Source organism: Sceloporus undulatus, chromosome 6 (genome assembly GCF_019175285.1).
Source record: "Sceloporus undulatus isolate JIND9_A2432 ecotype Alabama chromosome 6, SceUnd_v1.1, whole genome shotgun sequence".
NCBI lineage: Eukaryota > Metazoa > Chordata > Lepidosauria > Squamata > Phrynosomatidae > Sceloporus > Sceloporus undulatus.
The window spans coordinates 91314755-91334546 of NC_056527.1; the positions used below are offsets into that span (position 1 = coordinate 91314755).

General features: G+C 43.4%; 2 protein-coding genes across 2 annotated transcripts in view; both read left to right on the forward strand.

Moving 5' to 3' along the window:
• The window catches only part of KAT2A (lysine acetyltransferase 2A), a 31052-nt gene extending 17523 nt beyond the window's left edge, over positions 1–13529 (forward strand). The window contains 9 exon segments of the mRNA XM_042475998.1: positions 118–326; positions 955–1081; positions 3655–3765; positions 4768–4911; positions 6150–6264; positions 7886–7922; positions 8462–8525; positions 9848–9932; positions 11052–13529. Coding sequence (XP_042331932.1) covers positions 118–326; positions 955–1081; positions 3655–3765; positions 4768–4911; positions 6150–6264; positions 7886–7922; positions 8462–8525; positions 9848–9932; positions 11052–11245 — 1086 coding nt within the window. The 3' untranslated portion in view covers positions 11246–13529.
• Positions 13530–16887: 3358 nt separating this feature from the next.
• The window catches only part of NAGLU (N-acetyl-alpha-glucosaminidase), an 11695-nt gene continuing 8790 nt past the window's right edge, over positions 16888–19792 (forward strand). The window contains exon 1 of the mRNA XM_042475073.1: positions 16888–17350. Coding sequence (XP_042331007.1) covers positions 16938–17350 — 413 coding nt within the window. The 5' untranslated portion in view covers positions 16888–16937. The remainder of the gene's footprint in view (positions 17351–19792) is intronic.

The following is a 19792-nucleotide window of genomic DNA, read 5'->3' on the forward strand; positions in this document are numbered from 1 at the left end:
TCATGTGCCTCACCCCTGTGTGTTGGGACAGCAAATCATCACTCTCATCTACGTATTTCAAATCTATATGTGCAAATATGATTGGAACTCCCATCAATATTTTTCCTTCATATGCAGACCAGCCTGCTGTCAGCAAATGCAGCCCGAGATGAGACAGCCCGACTTGAGGAACGTCGTGGCATAATTGAATTCCACGTCATTGGCAACTCACTCTCTCAGAAATCAAACAAGAAGATTCTCATGTGGCTGGTTGGCTTGCAGAATGTTTTTTCACACCAACTGCCTCGAATGCCCAAGGAGTACATCACCCGCCTGGTTTTTGACCCGTAGGTTGGGGAGTGGTTCCTTCTTGGATGTAGTGGATGTCAGTTGTAATGTTCAGAGTTTGGAAGCATTAGGTTTGAGGACTACAACTCTCAGAATCCTCTAGCTGATATGGTCAATCTCAGCTGTACAGTGGGTGTACTATAAAATTGTTGTTGTTGTTTGGACTGTGTACATTACACAAAACCCTCAGTCCTTGGAATGGGACAAGTTAAAGACTTGGGATAGGAAGAGAGTAAAGACTCATGAATATGAATGGAAGAACCTTTTTTGCAAACTAAAATGAGACCTAGAGCCAAATCAGCATTGTGAAGCTGAGCAACAGGATCTGATTTGTTCTGATCAAAGCAGATAGCACGTATTCACAACAAAAGCTTATCTGCTTTAACAATCATTTCCCCCCCCCCTAGGAACTGAATTTTTAAACTAAAATGGAACTAGGAGTTTCTGATCATCTCTGCAACAAAACCCTACCATTCTCAGCATTTTAGCTAGAAATTTATAAATGTTAAGAAAGCTATAGACCAGAAAATATCACTGTAATCCTGTATTTAGCTTAAGGTGAGAATGTGCTGAATGTTCCTTTCTTCACTACCTGGTCCAAGCCTGAGTTCTTCTGTTTTTTGACAGTAAGCACAAGACTTTGGCACTGATCAAGGATGGCCGAGTGATCGGCGGCATCTGCTTTCGGATGTTTCCGACCCAGGGATTTACGGAGATTGTTTTCTGTGCTGTGACATCAAATGAGCAAGTCAAGGTAGGGCTGTTGGGGGATATTTGTTTCCTTATTTGGAATGGGGTTCATATCAGAACCCATTAGAGTTGCTGAAATTCAGTTCCCGTCAATCATTCCCATCTTGGCCAGAGATGACGGGAACAGTAATTTATAAACCTTCATAAGCATTGTGCTTGTATATGCCCTTAAATGTGCCTTCAAACATTGGCAACAAAGACCATCACCCAGGAGCAAGATTTCACCTGGTGAGGGCTGTATGTTAATTACAATTACAGTAATTAATATATATGTTGCTCTGAAGCCACCCCTTCTCTTCAGTCTGGGTTGTCCTGGAGGGAAAAACTAAGTTCAGATGATATGTGCCCTCAAACAGAGTAAAGGAGCAAGCTGGATATTACCAAGAGACAGGGAGTTCCAGTAATAGGGACCTGCAAAGCAGAAAGCATGCAAACAACGAAATGAACATGTTCCAAGTAAGGGAGTACAGGCAAACAGACATAGCTGGAGGGGACGTTTTGATAAGGCAGGATGCACGAAGAAAGAAAAATGCAAGATGGGGAGCAAGGTGGTAAAGATGATCGGAAGTAAATGTAAGAGCTTAAGAAATATAAAGGACAAAAGGGAGAGTGAAAGTTGAATGGTAAAAGATTTTTTAAAAAATCAATTACAGTAATTAATATACATGAGAGAACACTGAGATCTTTAACAGAAAATTGACTAAAATAGGATAAAAAGTCATATGATGAAGAGGAAGAAGATTGGGTTTTTTAGGAATGTAGGTGAGTGGAGATAAGTGAAATGAGGTTTATACCATGGTAATGATCTTGGGAAATAGAAACATAACAGTTGAGTTAAAAGGCAGAAGAAGAGAGGGGGGAGGCAAATACTGCATAGGGCTGGGAGTGCACTCTTATATTTCCTCCAGCAGCAAAACATCTAAAACTAGCTTGGAGACGTTCGGTCTCTCTAACTGCTGTTTGGAAGCTGTGCAGATTTCCCCTTTGTATCTTTCACTGGAAGTATGAAAAGTAGACAAGCAAGCAATTCCAGCTGTGATCATACACTTCTTTATTGATAATTATTTACTTTAAAGTTAATTTGAAATTGGTGTAATTTAATTTGCACATGATTATGTAAATTAATTTCAGTTTTCCTTGCATAAAATAACTACTCAGTCATTTGACTCTTCACTGGGTTTCCCAGAGCTTGGAACAAGTTACTTTTCACTAGTAACATGTTCACTTCTTGCCAGCATGGGCAGGTGCCTTGGCTCCAGAAAAAAATCTTAAATTATTTGTATGCTGTTGTTTACCTTTTATTATGTAAAGGTATTACATAACTCCACCCCCAGGGTGCCATGATGCCGCATGCCACTCCAGACGGTGTGTGGCATCATGATGCACCTCCGGCGCTGCGTCCAGATGATGCAGCACTGAAGGGGCGCCATACAGCTGCGACACCACAGCTATAGCGCCCTTTGGAGGGCGCAAAAAGGATCTGCTTTTTGCATCTGCTTTTTGTACCCTCCAAAGCCTGAATCGGGGCCACAGCATGAGGTTGCTGCAGCCTCGATCCAGCTAAAGAAGGGACAGCCTCTCGCCGCCCCTTGGGGTGGTTTGAATAGCCCCTCTGTGTCATTTTCATTTTCAATTTGTAAATGAGGTTCTCACATCATTCACAGAAGTATGTGACCCTGTTTATTCCTTCACTGACTTTAATACAGTCCAGAAAGTGTGGAAGGCTGCTGCTCACAACTTCCTGGGAGTGTCTAGACTGAGCATCCTGTTAACAGAACAACAGGATTCTCAAGGCATTCTAGGTGGCCTCCCCCACTCTGTAGTTGCTGGGGAGAAGGACAATCTCATCTAGCTTTCAACAGCTTGGGATCTTTTTTCAAATAGAAAATAGAAAAAAATACACCCCTGCCACCTTATCTACATAAAGATTAGCAATTCCAATAACAGAACTGTCTTTATAAAATAACATTTGGTGGTTTGGTTCCATTGCTGTTAGAAAGAAATGTTAATAGAATCTTAAAGTTGGAAGAGACCACAAGGGCTATTTGTTCCTCAGGAAAGTAACAACACATGTTATTTGCTGGAATCCTGTTGAGGACTTGCATCTTTATAAGAGGAATTACATCTGCAGGAATTTGAACTAGGTAGCTCCATAATGTCCATATCCAATAAAGGGCTACTGATTGTTGTGCATCAGGACACCAGCTAGGGCAGTAATTCCCAGATTTTAGTCCTCCGGGTGTTTTGGTTTTCAGTTAGAAGCCCCAGTCACTGTGGTCAAAAGCCAAGAATTCTGGGAGCTAGAGTTCAAAACACCTGGGGGATCAAAGTTTGGGAACCACTGAACTAGGGAATGTTGATGTGCATTGAGACAGTCTTGCTGTTGATCCATTATGCATCTTTGCAGCTCACTAACAGGCTTTCTTAGTGCCTCTGCTACATAGCTAAGTATACATAAAGTAATGTAACATGCACTGTGATAGAGGATTCTGGCCATTACATGTATAAATGTCTTATTCCAAACTCTTGATTTCACTACATTCATTTACCTATTCTCCTCCTTTGGCTTTATTAAAGGGCTATGGGACACACCTAATGAATCACCTAAAAGAATACCACATCAAGCACAGCATTCTCTATTTCCTCACCTATGCGGATGAGTATGCCATTGGCTACTTTAAGAAGCAGGTACTGGAAATATATTAGTGAAGATTGTTTAGAGCCAGCTTTGTGTTTAGGTGTATACCATTCTGTGAATGAAGAGGGGCAGTATGGCGTAGTGGTTAAAGTGTTGGACTGGGACTTGGGAAGATTCAACATCCTTCTGAGCTATTCATTCTCTTAACTTGATGTATCTCATAGTGATGCTTTGTTATGAGAGAATATGTATGTATATATTTACTTTTGGGAGTATAAGTATACTTTTATGAGTATACTTTTATACTTGGGAGGGGGGAGCCATGTACACCATCTTGAACTCACAGGAGGAGAGACAAGATATGCATCCAACTAATAAACTAATCAGTATCAAAGATATATGTGGGCTTGGCTCTCCTCCCAGAAATTGGAACTGGCTGTTACTTATGGCCACATTTGCACATCATACCAAATCATAGTTTACTGTGACATGCCTGAGCAGAAAAAACTGCAATAAGTCCTGGGTTCACGTGTTCCTCCCTTTTCCGATGTAGCTGGGAGGAAGAAGCTTTTGCATCATCTTTTCTCCACCAGTTGGTTACAAATCCAGACTAACATATGGTGGCTAATATTAACTATGGGTAGCTTTGGAAGCTGACTTTTAGACTTAACCAGGGTTAAGGTAAATTGCATTTTTGGGTCTGGATGATATCATAGGCTATGGTGAAAAAAAGCATTTGAACTTAAATGTGGGAGAGGAGACAGCTAGAGAATACATGCCACCTGAGGCTACTGTTGTGCAAGTTGTTGTGTGAGTTATAGTAAACCAGAAAGGGGGGAACCGTAGCCCTCCAGATGTTTCTGGACTCATGTTTTGCTAGAGCCTATCTGTCTGTTGGCATCCTTTTCCTGTAACAATTAACATCTTATATGTGATAAGTAGAATGAGAGGTAGTTAGTTCTGAGCCTTGAGGAAGACAGAGGATGGTACTATGTTTCAGGCATGTGTGGCCTATCTTTATTATTTGCTAAATTGTGATTTGTATCCTCCAGGGTTTCTCCAAAGACATCAAGGTCCCCAAGACCCGATACCTTGGCTACATTAAGGACTATGAGGGAGCCACCTTGATGGAGTGTGAACTGAATCCCCGGATTCCCTACACAGAGCTCTCTCACATCATCAAGAAGCAAAAGGAGGTGAGGCATTTTTCTGGAAGGCAAGAAGATGGAAATGTGCCTTTCCTTCAGTAGCTCTTTGGTCAGTCAGATTTGGGGCTTTGTTGCTTGGTTGTTAATGAATTGAGAATCTCACCCTATGTTGAAGTCTCACTGAGTGTTTTTAAAAACAGACATGGTTTGCATGCATAAAATGGGCATCATATACAGAATTTCAGCAACTTTAGAAATGCATGTTCACTGTTCTGGTCACTGGGAATAGAAATGTTAGTGTAACATCCCTGAATGGTACAATCCATTTTAGCTGCCTTCTCCAATGTGACATTTTCCAGATGCCTCATAGTCCACTTCCCCAGAAGAAATAAGAGACATGCCTCAAGATGCTGAAAGATGGTCTCTTTATTAGTATAAAAGCCTTTATGGCAGTGATGTCCAAACTCTGGCCCTCCAGGTGTTTTGGACTTCAGCTCCCAGAAGTCTCAGCCACCTTGGCCAATAGTCTGGGATACTGGGAGCTGAAGTCCAAAACACCTGGAGGGCCAAATTTGGACATCACTGCTTTATGGCAATAAAAAGTCCCAACTTGAAGTATGCCTCTTGTGCTTTTTTTATTCCACTGGATGCTCCACAGTTTTTGCTTCTTACACTACACTTGTTCCTCTGTAGCTTGTTGAGTGTCTTCAGACCTGGGAGTCTCATTTTCTGATACTTTCTCTGGTTTTATTTTGGATTGTCTCATCATAAGGTTTTCAAGGTAAAAGACATTAGAAAGGAGTTTACTCTGCCTCCTGCACAGTACTATGGTATCACTGCTATTGTGTCTGGGAGATCCTCCGATAGTGTTATGCTCCCATTACTGCTTCTTATCAGTGGCTGTTTGGCACATTTAGTCTGGCTCCTTAAAAGCCTATCTGCCATGGGAGACAGTACCAGCAACACTGCTGCTGTCAGCAAACCTTTTCCCTCACAGGAGCACCCAATACCATCACTGTAAAAAGATAGAGCTGTTGGTGAGTAGAATTCTAATTGCCTCTCTGCAAACTGCAAATCCCAAAGGATGTTGCTGTGGCAGTTAAAGTAAAATCATAGTATTATAATAATGTAACACGAAAGAGCTCCTTGTTTAACAACCTGATGATGCATCCACCTTCTCCCTCAGTTATATACTTGCCTTGTTCTCTCACCTACTCCATGGCTTGATGGGCGCTCTGAGGTTTCCTGGCAATCTAAAAATGTCAGTTGGTCTTTTCCCCTCACAGATCATCAAGAAGCTGATAGAGAGGAAGCAGGCCCAAATCCGTAAAGTCTACCCTGGCCTAACATGCTTCAAAGAAGGTGTTCGACATATCCCCATCGAGAGCATTCCAGGCATCCGTGAGTTTATAGGGCTTGCTACTGGTCAGCCTTTGGGGTGCTTGGCATAGAGATTGTGCGGTACTCTGTCTTCTTTTTGCCTCCCACCCCTTCACTCCTCTTAGGCATCAGGACTTCTTATAGCTACAGATTTATAGGATGGAGCTGATTTGGAGTTGTGCCAAGCAAGATGCCTTTTAATATAAGAGGTGCTCTATAGGATGAAACCAAAGGCCTGCTTAGCCCCTTATTTTGCTCTCCCAGTAACTAGCTCACCAGCAGGACATGGGCACACATTCCCTTCCTCACCCATACTGACTCATTGCAACTGAAATACAGAAGTATATGGCTTCTAATACTAGAAGGTAGCAGGCACAGGAGAGAACAGTCTGTCCCCCTCTCCATTTTTTACAGTCTTCATTTAGGTCTTTCTCTGTTCACTCACGCACCCTTTCTACAAGAAAAAATCTTGCATAAATGTTGCCATACATGTGTTGGCTATTCCAGGTTTTAGACATTTCTCCATGGCAGATGGAATCCTGGAGGACAACCTCCTCCTCCTTATGGGATTTTCCTGCTTCAGGTACCAAAATAATTTGACTAGTCTGGGATAGTACACATCTTTATTGGATGGAAGCAGGACACTGTTTGCTGTTTTGTCTCAGGCTGCAAAACCTTAAGGACTTGCAGTGATGGCTTTTGAGTTGCTCTGGCTCCATCTTCACTTTTTGGAGTGACAGACTGAAGTCTTTTTCTCCAGTGCTCACAAGCATCTAGGATACATTTTGTTCCTTTTTCATTCCCCCTTCATTTGGGACATTGGAAACTGCTATAATGAAACATTGCCTTACTTTCTCTGCTTTGCCTGAGTTTTACTAGACCCACTCTTCAACCCTAGAGGTGTACACATTTGGATATGTTTTAGACTGGAAAAGTTTGTTTCTCAGGGCATTGTGTATTTACCACCAGCTTCCACTCAGTTGGAGGTAGGACAGGAAGAATCTATTTGTGCTGGCCTGGGATGATGGGAGTTGTAAGCTAATACATATAGAGGGCCTCTGTTTGGGAAAGGTTGATGGTGAGCAGTGTTAGATTCTGGGGCCACAAGAAGCCTCCAGTGTTGATTTTTCAGCTCTTGGGTGCTCCAGACTCATGCCCACAAAGGTTAATTTGATTCATATGAAAACTTCCAGGGGTAGGAATTCACCTTTCAAAAATGTTAAAGCCTCCTCCAGTGTTATTTAACATTGAACAAGTACCTGGTTTTCAAAACCAGAACTTAATTTCTCACCACTTCTGATTGGTTTCCCTGGCCCCTCTTTTGGCTCATCTTGCAGCCCATGAAGGGTCCTGAGAGTGAAACATTGGCCCTTAGACCCACTGGAGTACTCTATCCTGATGAAAAACAAAGGCAGACATGACCTCCAGCATCTCCTGTCTCCTCACCACCTACTACAGTACTACTAAAAGGATAGTACCAGCACTATGGGCCATGCCTTTTGAATTGGACCTTGACCACTACTAGTTTTGAAGCTTTCATTAGTTTTGATAGTACCAGCACTGTGGGACCTGTCTTTTGAATTGGACCTTGACCACTAGTTTCTTTTGAAATTATATGTTGTACATACCCTCTGTCTTGCAGGGGAAACAGGATGGAAGCCCCTGGGAAAGGAGAAAGGGTAAGCAGCATGATATTTTGGATACTTTTCCCTTCTACCTTACAACCCCTCTTCTCTACTTGCAGCAAGTAGAGTTGTTGTGAACATTACTAATTTAATGTGTCCAGGGGACTTTGAAAACTCTTAGAAAAAGCTTGACTTTCTGATTGCTGTCTGTCTATCTTTCTTCTGAGTCTGCCTCAAAGGCCCAGCTGTTAATGGTCCCCTTCTTGCTTTTCACAAAATATCAGCCAGGTTTCATCCTAGGACACAGTTTCTGGGGTATTTGTGCCTTAGTAGACTGCACTAAGGTTGAAGTGCAGCTCACCTTGGCCAGAATAGCCAACGGTCAAGGAATGTGGACTCTTCAGGCTAGCAATGTCTGGAATGTCACATCCCTGAGCTGTGGTGTAGATTAAAAAAAGAAAACAATTGGCAGTATTCCACCACACTCCCTAGAAAAATAAAAACTAACATTGTATGCAGAAAAGTGAACAAAAACAGGGTGGCAAATCTCTCGTAGGGAATTGATGGTGTGAACTTTGATTTTTATCTTTCAGGAAGGAGCTCAAAGATCCAGACCAGTTGTATACTACCTTGAAAAATCTCCTTGCACAAATCAAGGTAACTTGATTAATTGATATTTTAGCTTTGCCTAGCGTGGTGTAGTGGTTTGAACATTGGACTATGGGGACCAGGGACCGAATCACCACTTGGCCTTGGAAACCCACTTGGTGGCCTTGGTCAAGTCACACTCTTTCAGCCTCAGAAGAAGGCAAAGACAAAAACCCTTTGGCAAGAAAACCCTGTGATTGGGTTGCTGTAGTTGGAAATGACTTGAAGGCACACAACAACAAAACAGTGACATTTCACCAGATGGCAGGATGGAGTGAAGTTCACAGTAGTTTCCTGAAATTGCCTAATGTTGATCCAGTGGGACAAGGAAGCCTCAGCCCACCCATCTTCAAAATGTGCTTGGAATTTTTTGCAAAAATGCATTTTGGTTTGTGAATTATGTGAATAGAGGCTGATTTTGAATAACTGATTTTAATAGTAGTAGTAGTAGTAGTAATAATAATAATAATAATAATAATAATAATAATAATAATAATAATAAATTTTATTTTTATCCCGCCCCTCTGTGCAACAAAACTGGGCCAGTTTACAAGATTAAAACATACATTCCCATATCCCACAAACCCACCCCCTTTTTAACCTGCACAAGTTATCCAATGTGGGAATTAATTTGGTTTTAAGCACAAACCGTATATGCACTGATAAGCTTTCCCAAGCTATTAACTGATTTTTCTGTCTGTTCATCTAAAATGATGCTGGGAAACATGTGGCCATCTAGTCAGAAGTGAGAATCATACAGACCTCAAGGGATGTTGGACTGCAACTTCCGGGAGACTAGGGTTCAAATCCCTGCTTAGTCAAGGAAACCCACTGGGTGACCTTTGGCAATTCACACTGTCTGACCCTCGGGATGGCAGTGGCAAACCCCCTCTGAACAAATCATGCCAAGAAAACCTTATGATAGCTTTGCCTTAGGGTTGCCATAAGTCGGAAACAACTTGAAGGTACACAACAACAATAAAAAACAACAATAGAGAGAAAATTCAAAATAGAGAATAAAATAGTAACTTTACCAGAAACTAGCTAAGATTCATAATAAGGTATGTAGACTTTTAACTTACAGAGAACTCTTCAGCAAACTGGGTGTTTAAAAAAATGTAAAGAAATAAAAATAAATTCTGGTTGGTAACCTACCTCCTGCCAGAAACACACATCCAGTCAGAGGAAGAGTCTGTTCTCCTGATAGTACAGTTCCCATGAGCTATAGCCAACATGGATGCTAGGAGCTGCTGTTCAGCAACATCTGGAAGGCTGCACTTTGCCCCCCTTTCTTCATGTGCTAATGTGCTGCTTTTCTCTCACCCCTCTAGACTCATCCCAGCGCCTGGCCATTCATGGAGCCAGTGAAGAAATCTGAGGCTCCAGACTACTATGAGATCATCCGTTTTCCTATAGGTAAGTAGGTAGATTTAGCCCTTACTTGGAACTGAACAGCTTTTCTAGATTAAAAAAAACAGTAGTAAGGTGCAAGTCAACTTTGTTAGAGGTGCCTGAATTTAAAGATGAGTTCACAAGTGGACAGCAGGGAGCAACTACTGCTGCCCACTTGGCTGCCCACTCCCATAAACCTGAGCCAGTGGTGAGGGATGGTAAGGGTGGCAGTGCAACAACATCTGAAGGGCCATATGTTCCCAACTCCTGTTTTAAGGTCATACTTGTGTCAGGGAACTGGGGAGTGTAGTTTAAATTGTGGTAACCAGCACATCCATTGGCTTCTCACAAGCAACAGGTTTTGTGGGGATTTTCTCATATAGAGAGGGCATTTCTAGCTTTCCTGAGAATAAAGCTAGCCTAGAAAGGTAAAGGCAGTTCCATATACACATTTCTGGCTGCATTCAGACTTTCTTAAAAGAACCTTGTAGTTCAGGATGTTTTTCCCCTTGTGCTTCTCGCTCTTTCACCCTATCCCCCTGGCTGTTTCTCACATAAGCTGTTACCCATTCCTGTTGATGATGAATACCATCCATTCCTGCTCTGCTGTCCTTCAGGTACAATGCCCATGTTGTGGCTGGGGTGATAGAAGTTTGTGTATTTATTAGTCTTATTGCACTTATATTACTCCTTTCTCTCAAAATGGAATCCAAGGCAGATTACAATAATTTTTAAAAGATCCAACTAAAATATTCATTTACAAAAGTTAAAAAGAAATTAAACATCAAAATTATTAAAAACATGATTAAAACGGCTAGAACACTAAAAACATATTTAAGACACAGTTTCAGTAAAAGGTTGAAACACACACACACACACACTCGGAGCACACCACTTTATACACTGCAACTCTATAGTTAAAATTCAAAAGCCTAAATAAAAACATCTTCACCTGCCAGAAAAAAGACAGAAGGGAGGGATTTGTAATTCAGCACACCCAGAAGATACTAAGTTGGAGGAATACACTATTGAAAAGTTCATAATGAAGCACAAAACCAGGTGCGTGTTTCACTTTTTGCAGCACTCTGTCCAAGTGACTTGTGTCTTTCCTCTTTCCCTTCCTTCACTCTCCTCCTCCTGCAGACCTCAAAACAATGACAGAGCGGCTCAAGAACCGCTATTACGTCACCAAGAAACTGTTCATTGCTGACCTGCAGCGCATCATAACCAACTGCCGTGAATACAATCCGCCCGAAAGTGATTACTGCAAGTGTGCCAATACCCTGGAGAAGTTCTTCTACTTCAAGCTCAAGGAAGGTGGACTCATTGACAAGTAGAATGTAGTAGCCAAAATGACTTGAGTGGGATCTTTTTCACTTCCATCTCTTCCAGCTGGATATCCTCCTTGCTGCCTTTTGCCGCATCTCACGCACAAAACAGGTGCACTTGGCTGGCTATCGGAGGCCTCCTCTTAGGTGATGGAGGCAGGGGCAAGAAGATGTGGAGAATTTTGTCTGTGCTTCACACTTATCTTCCCTTAACAGACTGGGATCTGCAATCAGCTCTCTTGGTTTCTGAGCCTTATCACTCCGTCCATTGTGTCTTCCTTTCCAGTTGAAAGTAACAAAGAATCAGATCCTATGAGGAACCTACAAGATCTTGAGGGATTCGCTGATAAGGGACTGTACAATAGCTTCTCTGCTCCCCCTTGCCCCTGGTATCTTCCATTTTTGTGTGTGGGTCTTCTGTGTAGGTCCATGCTCCCTAGGCTCTGGAGAGTTTTGCTTACTTGCACTCCATCATTGCTTAAGGGTTCAGCCATTTCTTGACATGTGAATGTAGAAAAGGGGAGCAGTAGGAAATGTGCAGGAAGGTGGCAACATAATACAGATTTAATCAACAGGGAGTTTTAATTCATTCTCTTTCCCATCAAGAGCCTTTGAGGAGACTTTCTCTACAGCCTTGCCATTCTCTTTTTTTTTGGCCGGGTTGTGACTGTCTACTAGCCCATTATGTGACTTCTGTTTCTATTGCTTCAGAGAAAAGGAATTGTTGCCTAAACTGTATCTGACTACAAAAGCCAACAAAGGAAAAGAAAAAGTTCCGTTCCCTTTATTTTGCCCAACTTATGGGGCCTTTCCAGTTTCCAGTCATTGGTTTTTGCTGTCACAAAATCCACCCAAAGTGCACTGCCAGATTGGAACTTCACTTTTTTCCTGAAGCAGAGCTGTGGAATCTTTGACTCTCCAGGCACTTGAGACTCCAGCTCTCACAGTCCATTAGCACTAGCCATGCTAGCTGGGGCTGGCATGGGTTACAAGTCAAAACATCCAGAAGTGGTAGTAAACTGAAAATTTCCCATCCCATTTCAGATCAGTGGACAAGATTTCTTCCTCCATCTCCTCCTTCCCTGCACATTCCTGCATTGCTGTCCTTTTCCTTCCTTCCCTACCCCTTCCTTTTTGAACAGTTCTTGGTTACTTTTTTACCAGTACTTATTTGAAATTTTACTCTTTCTTTTGACAAGTGTAGCCTGGTCTGATGGTCTCTGTCCCTGCACTTTGCTCCACGTCTGCCAAAACTAGTCAGGACTCTTTTACAACTGGTGTTGCCTCTGACTATGGAAGTGGCATTGGTAATGGTCTCTCTTTGACTAGCTCTTTCCATTCCTGACATGCACTTTGTTGCACATAGTGTCTATTTTATTGGTTGTGTCAAGTTGTTTCATGCCTTGTACATGTGTGGAAGGTAGTTTAGGGAATTTTTTTTTACCTGTATGGGGCAGTCACTTTCACTGCTTACCAGGTAATTTAAAATTCCTTAATGAACCTTACTGAATTATAAGTTGCTATGTTGTTATACACAAGCACCACAGTCACTTTTCCTGAAATTCCTGTCTTGTTGAGGACGGTTAATATATGTGCCACCACATGGTGAAACAAGAGCCAAAACCACCAGTTAGTTGTTTTTATGCTGAAAAAGCAACAGAGCCATTCAGTAACTGTGGAGAGGAGAATTGGGGAAAGGTGGCTGGTGAGTCAAGAGGGTAAGGGGCATCTATTCAGTTGCCAGTCATTTTGCTTACTGCATGGAAGTGGGGTCTGCGCTGGTGGAATTTGCTGGAGTTTAACTTGCTGCTCTAGAATTGATAATCGGTTCAAATGTGCGTCTGTCTAATTGACATTATGTTAGGAATTCAACATAAAAACATAACATATTGATTCCCACCCATCTGTCAGCATCCCATCAATGCTGAATGTTTTGCCTTGGTTGCAAAATCTAAGGAAATTGCTATGACAACTGGTTCAAATATTTCCTTTTTGTACGCATAGACACTTTCCTTCCCCTTGCTCTTATTACAGGAGGTTTATTTGCCCTCTGTGCCCCATGGAACCTTCCAATAGGGGAATGGAGAGAAGGAGGGAAACATTTGAATGAGGATCCACCTGCCTTCTCTAAAGTGATTGTTGCCTTCAGTCCACCACATTTGTATGCTTCACTTGTACAGTTACAGAGCCTGAATCTGCCATTCTGGGCCTTACAGTAATGTTGCCATTCCATTTTTTTAAAATACATAAAAGGGAAAAAAATAAATAAAAGAGTATGTCTGAAACAGAAAAATGCTGCTTTCTTTCAGACCCGCTGTTGTCAATCTTGTGAAACGATCATTACATTTTGGCTTAGTAAATAGCTCTAACCCTTGGGCAACCGAGTTGGTTAATTGCTCAGATGGTTTAAAAGGCATTTTTCTACTTCCAGTTTATTCATTTGTTGTTTGTCCTATATTGTATAACTGAGGTACAAACCCTAGTGTTTAGAACTACACATACTCCTGCCTGTGTAGACCAGGGGCTGTTGTATTCCAGCTGTTGTGCTACAACTCCCATCAGCCTTTACTATCATAGGCAGCAGTGAGGGATTATAGGAGTTTTCAGTACAACATCTAGAGTGGGAATACTGGTTCCCTTGTAATGTTAGACATCAACTCCATCAGTCCGATAGTGGTGAGGGATGCTGCTAATAGTAGTTCAACATCTGGGGGACTACATGATTCTCCTCTGGTATAGATGATACAAATACATTTTATTTTACAAATGTTTACACTTCCCATTCTTTATGGGATTATGTACATCACCAAACACCAGTAGAAGAATCTTGGTTGATCTTTCTTATCCAGCTGTCTTCTTCCAGCTTCTGATAGTCCATTAGGTATGGAGTCATAAGTTCTAGCGGGGAAATTGTTTTGATAAAAGCTCAGGTTCTGATGAAATTAAATTTAAGATGCTGTACAATGGTGTAACACCTGGAAAGTGTGTCAACCATGTAAGAGTTGAGAATCAGACCAAGAGATGTTGCTACAGCTATTATTTTGTTCCCCCTTTAAAAATAGTAGTTTGAAGATAACCCAGAAGCAGCAAATCCTGAAATGCCTTTCATGTGACTGATTATGACAACAGTTTCTCTGTTTACTGCTGATTTATCTATACTAGATGTGGAAAGGCTTCACACTGCAAGTCATACTCTGTTGTTTTATTGAAAGTGATAGCTGTTTAGTATTTCAGATCCATTGAGGGCACCCATTGCTAGATACCACACAACTAGACTGTAGCTAAAGATGAACAGTCAGCAAAACTGTTGGTGCCTTCAAAGGAAGTCCTGTGTAAAACATTACCATAATCGAATCTAGAGGTGACTAAAACTGCAAACCAAGGTGTTCTTAACTGAAAGTCCAACAACTCTGTGGAGTTCACTTACAAGGAGACGTGCAGAGGATTCTCCTGAAAGGTATTAATGGGCCAGAACAGACAGGCCAAAATAAAGCTGCTTCGGGTCACTTTGGAGGTATGCTGTTTAAATGACGCATGCGTCCTAAGAAGCCAGAAGCTGCACCAAAGCCACACTCCAGTCCTAATGATTGGAGTGCAGGCCTCTTAAAGTGTTTGTGTCATTTAAACAGCATACCTCCAAGGTGACCCAAAGCAGCTTTATTTTGGCCTGTCTGTTCAGACCCAATAATTGTAAGGTGTGATTTCTCTAGAAAAGGCTACAGTTGAGGAACAGGCTAAAGGTCCCCTTGGCTACTGCTACACAGTCATCTAGTAATAACCGCTTCCAGGAGTACCTTGAAGCTCTGAATCAGCTGTTCATGGGGAATGCAACCATTTACAAAACAGTGGGTTGTATGTCTGTTAGTAGATCAACAGCAAACTGGATTGGGGAGCTTTATAAAGTAATGGGGAAACAGCAGAGGACAGGCTGGTTTCTACCCCAGCACTTGGAAAAATTGCTTTTGGGGACCCAGAATACCATAGAATAGAGTTGGAAGAGACCGCAAGGGCCATCCAGTCCAACCCCCTGCCATGCAGGACATCCAAATCAAAGCATTCCCGACAGATGGATGCATGCTCACTGGCCTTGTTGGCTGGTTTGTTGTTGTGTGCCTTCAAGTCATTTCAGACTTACAGTGACCCTAAGGTGATCATTGGGGTTTGTCATGCTCTGAGGCTAAGAAAATATGACTTGCCCAGCATTACCTAGTTGGTTTATATGGCTAAGCTGAGATTCAAACCCTGGTCTCTAGAGTCCAACATTCAAACTACCATGCTGGCTCTGTAGTACAGTAATGTGTGGAAATCAGACCCATAGAAGTGGTTTGCTGCATATTCTGGTTTCCTGCCCATGTGGCCAGAGGGAAAAGTCAAAGAAGACTCTGGTATTAGTTGCTCATACTAGGCCTCCCAGCCATCATATGTTTTTCATGGGAACTGAGGACTTGTTGATTTCTTTTCCATTTCCGCAATGGTCAGCTGCTTGTGATTGTAGTGTAAAGTACTATTTGCTCAAAGATCTCGTGATCTGTTACTAACTGCCAAAACAAGGGACACAGCAAAGCTGTAGGCTCCAAGGGCAGCAACTCTGTGCTTTGGTCTTTGCAGTCTACACCTCTAATGTTTAATATCCAAGATCTGCATTTCATGACTTAAGTTGCAGGTACGAAGATTCGAAGATACAGCCGCGTTAGTCTGCAAAATCAGTACACGAAGAGGTCTTATAGCACCTTTGGGACTAACTGAAAGAAAGAAATTGGCAGCATGAGACTTAAGTCTACCTTCAGATAACATTCAGGGACAGCTGTATAGCAAATCCTGTAACAAAAATCCACCAAGCGGTAATACTTTTATTGGCTCAACCAAAATGCATAGCATACATGTTGCAAGCTTTTGGAGCTCCACCGGCTTCTTCATCAAGCCTGCAAGAGATACCCCTCCATACCATCTGAACTAAGAACAAAAACAGCAAATTGCAGGCCTATTAGAACTAACATCTTCATTCCCCCCCCCCTTCTGTATGGATTTTAACTCCTTGCCTGATGAAGAAGCCAGTGAAGCTTCGAAAGCTTGCAATATGTATATTGTGCAGTTTTGGTTGGTCTGATAAAGGTATCATGGTTTGGTGGATTTAGCCTTCATTTACTAACGTCCCCCATTTTCCTTGAGAGTATCCTCTATTTCACTGTGCCTTGTCCTCCATTCAGCTTTTCATTTGTCAATGTCCTCTGTTTTCCTTCAGAGTGTCCTCCATTTTGCAGCACCATTTTCCTTGTGTCCTCCATCTTGCAGCACTTTGTCCTCCTTTTAGCCTTTATTTGGCAACGTCCTCCATTTCCCTTAAGAGTGTCCTCCATTTTCAGCCCCTTGTCCTCCTTTTAACCTTTATTTGGCAAGGTCCTCTATTTTCCTTGAAAGTGTCCTCCATTTTCAGCCCCTCGTCCTCCTTTCTTGGCCAAGGCCCTCTATCCTCCTCCTCTCAGCCTCCCTTTCGGCCTGAGGAAGACTCAAGGCTCCTGTGTTTTCGGAAGGACTGCACCGTTGACTCTGGAAGGTGGGCTGGCCGGGGCTGCCCTTCCTAAGGGGGCGTGGCCTGGATCCTGATTGGCTAATCGGAGGAGACCCTCGGCTGCCGATTGGCTAAAGCGCGCCAGAGAGAGGGAAGTCCCTGTAGAACGTTGGTCTCCCCGGAGGGGGGCTCATGATGGCGCTAGCGGGGCTCCTGCTCCTTTCGGTGGCTGTAGCCGCCTCCTCGGGTCCTTCCTGGGAGCCTGTGTCCCGCTTGCGTCCGGCGGCGGAGAACCGGCGTCAGGAAGGAGCGGTGCGGGAGCTGCTGGAGCGCCTGCTGGGCCCGCGGGCTGCCTCCGCCTTCTCGGTGTCGGTCAACCGGTCCTTGGCCGGGCCTGGAGGGCTGGACACTTACCGGCTGAGCTCCGGAGGGAGGCCGGGGATGGTCGAGGTCGACGGCTCCAGCGGAGTGGCCGCCGCCGCGGGGGTCTACCGGTACCTGAAGGACTTCTGCGGATGCCACGTTTCCTGGTCAGGGAGCCAGCTCCGGCTGCCGGAGAGACTGCCTCCGGTTCCCGCAGAGATCGTCGTCACCAGCCCCAACAGGTGAGTCCTTTGACTGCGATGTGCTGTGGAATCCTGGGAAGTCCAGAGGGTTTATGGCCTGCTGGCGAGGATTCGAACCCTGGTCTCCCTGGTGCTCAAAATGGAGGGCGTTTTGGAATTCGTCTTGGACAAAAGACTGAAATGTAGGACCTATACTGGGAAAAGGAGGACGTATGGTCACCTTGTTGGTGGTAGTGGTTTGAGCGTTGGAGTCTCACTCTGGAGACCAGGGTTCGAATCCTAGCCTGGCCATGAAACCCTCTGGGTGACCTTGGGCAAGAAGTCACACTCTCTCAGCCTCAGGGGAAGAAGGCAATGGCAAACCTCCTCTGGACAAATCTTGTCAAGAAAACCCCAGAACAGGATCGCCTTTGGGTCGCCATAAATCCAAAACGACTTCAAAGCACACAACAACAGCAACAACAACGGAGTAGTTAAGCTACAACAACGTGGTACACCTAATTCCAGATTTCACCTCTATAGTGTGACAGAACTCACCCTTGAAATACTGATGCTGATGATAATAGAGAGCCATGGTTGGTTTCAGCTGCAGGGGCCATTGCAGTCCTTTGAGCATGACAAAGGAGCATGGATTTACGTTTCTATGAGTGTTTTTAGCTGTTATTTTGTGTTGTATTTCTACATTTTACTTTAATGTCCTACGTTTTGTGGTGCCTTGTCCTCCTTTGCAGTTAGGACATCTGGTCACCCTGCTCTTGATAGAAGCATCTTCTTGGTACCAGCCTCCTGGCCTCTTGTGCTGTTGAAGGAGGGAAGCTTAGACTAAACCCTGTAATGTAGGTAGAGACAGTGTGCCCTGACTTTTCATAGAGAGTGCTCTCTTCCTGCAAATCCTAGTTTAAAATCCTCCCCAGTAAACTCTTGGCTTAACCCCTTAGTCCTCATCCCTAATGAAAGTGAAGTTGAAATGCATTCTTGCGCTGTGCTCATCCCTTATTGGCCCACATTTCCTTCCCAATGCAGATCAAAGTAATAACTGTTGATGCAGTGAACCTCCCTTTTCACTTGGTTATGTTGATCTGCAGCAGTAGTTCCCAGATATTTTGGACTTCAACTCCCAGAAGCCCCAACCAGCTTGGCTAATAGTCAGGAATTCTGGGAGCTAAATTCCAAAACATCTGGAGGACCAAAGTTTGGGAATCACTGTTCTACAGAGTAATGCTTACAAATAGTTAAAATCCGCTTTTGTGGTAGGCCAGAAAATACTGTGGATTACAAAAAGTCCTATAAGAAAGCTGAGGTGGCAGGTAGGGAGGAGCAAGAGTAGATTTATCTAGCTCTGCTATAGAAAACAAGTTGCTGGACTGAGCATTTGTTCACAGGCCTCTTGTCCTGAAATCTTAGGTCTGGCTTCTTGAGCCATTGTTTTGCATCACAAGTATTACTGGGAAGGGAAGAGGATCAGGGTAGGGATATATTCTGCTGATGAAGAAAGGATGGTGATTAATGTTGCTGCATATGTTCTCTATCCACACCTTACTTATGCAAACTGTGCTTGAAATCTGGAGAAAGTGCTGCCCTGATGTGTAAGATGGCAGTAGCATAAGGAACCTTGCAAATGAGTCATATGTCATTGAACCAGGAATGAGGAGTAGAGCTGCTAGTTGTTGTTGTTGTTGTGTGCCTTCAGGTCGTTTCCGACTTATGGCAGTCCTAAGACCTATCACAGGGTTTTCTTGCCAACATTTGTTCGGAGGAGATTTGCCATTGCCTTCCCCGAGGCTGAGAGTATGTGACTTGCCCAAGGTCACCCAATGGGTTTCATGGCCAAGCAGGGAATCAAATCCTGATCTGTAGACTTGCAGTCCAACACTCAAACCACTACGCCATGCTGGCTTCAGTAGCAGTTGTAGTAATAGTAAATGGTGTGAGCATGTTGTGTAAACAGAGTTGTTGTGGTTACCACAAGAGATCGAGATTAGCTGCTTCAGCTTGCAGGCCAAGGGCTCGGGTGGAAGCTATTCTAGAATTCCCTGGCCCTCTTATGGGACAATCGCCTCTCCAAGGCCCAGTGGATGACACCATCCCCGACCTCTTCCCTTTCATGTGGCACAAATGCTCAAGTCACGCAAGACTCCCTTCACCCTGCCAACCTCTGCGATCTTGCCAGGACCTTTGTCTGCCTACAAGCCAAGGGACAGCTCCTCTAACGAGGTTGGCTAATTGAGCTGATCTTTGAAAGAGAGAGAGTGACGTGACATCCTACACGCAAGGAGTTCATTTGTACAGACTGGAGCATGTGTGTATGTGTGTTATCTTGCCAGTGACTGCTGAACCTGCGAGAGTGGAAGGAGGAACATCAGCCCATGCACACCCACAAAAGTATTCTTGGCAGGTCCCCATAGATTATTTTATGTATTACATTTATATCCCGCTTTTCTTTCAAGCAACTCAAGGCAACTTATACTACACTACTGAATT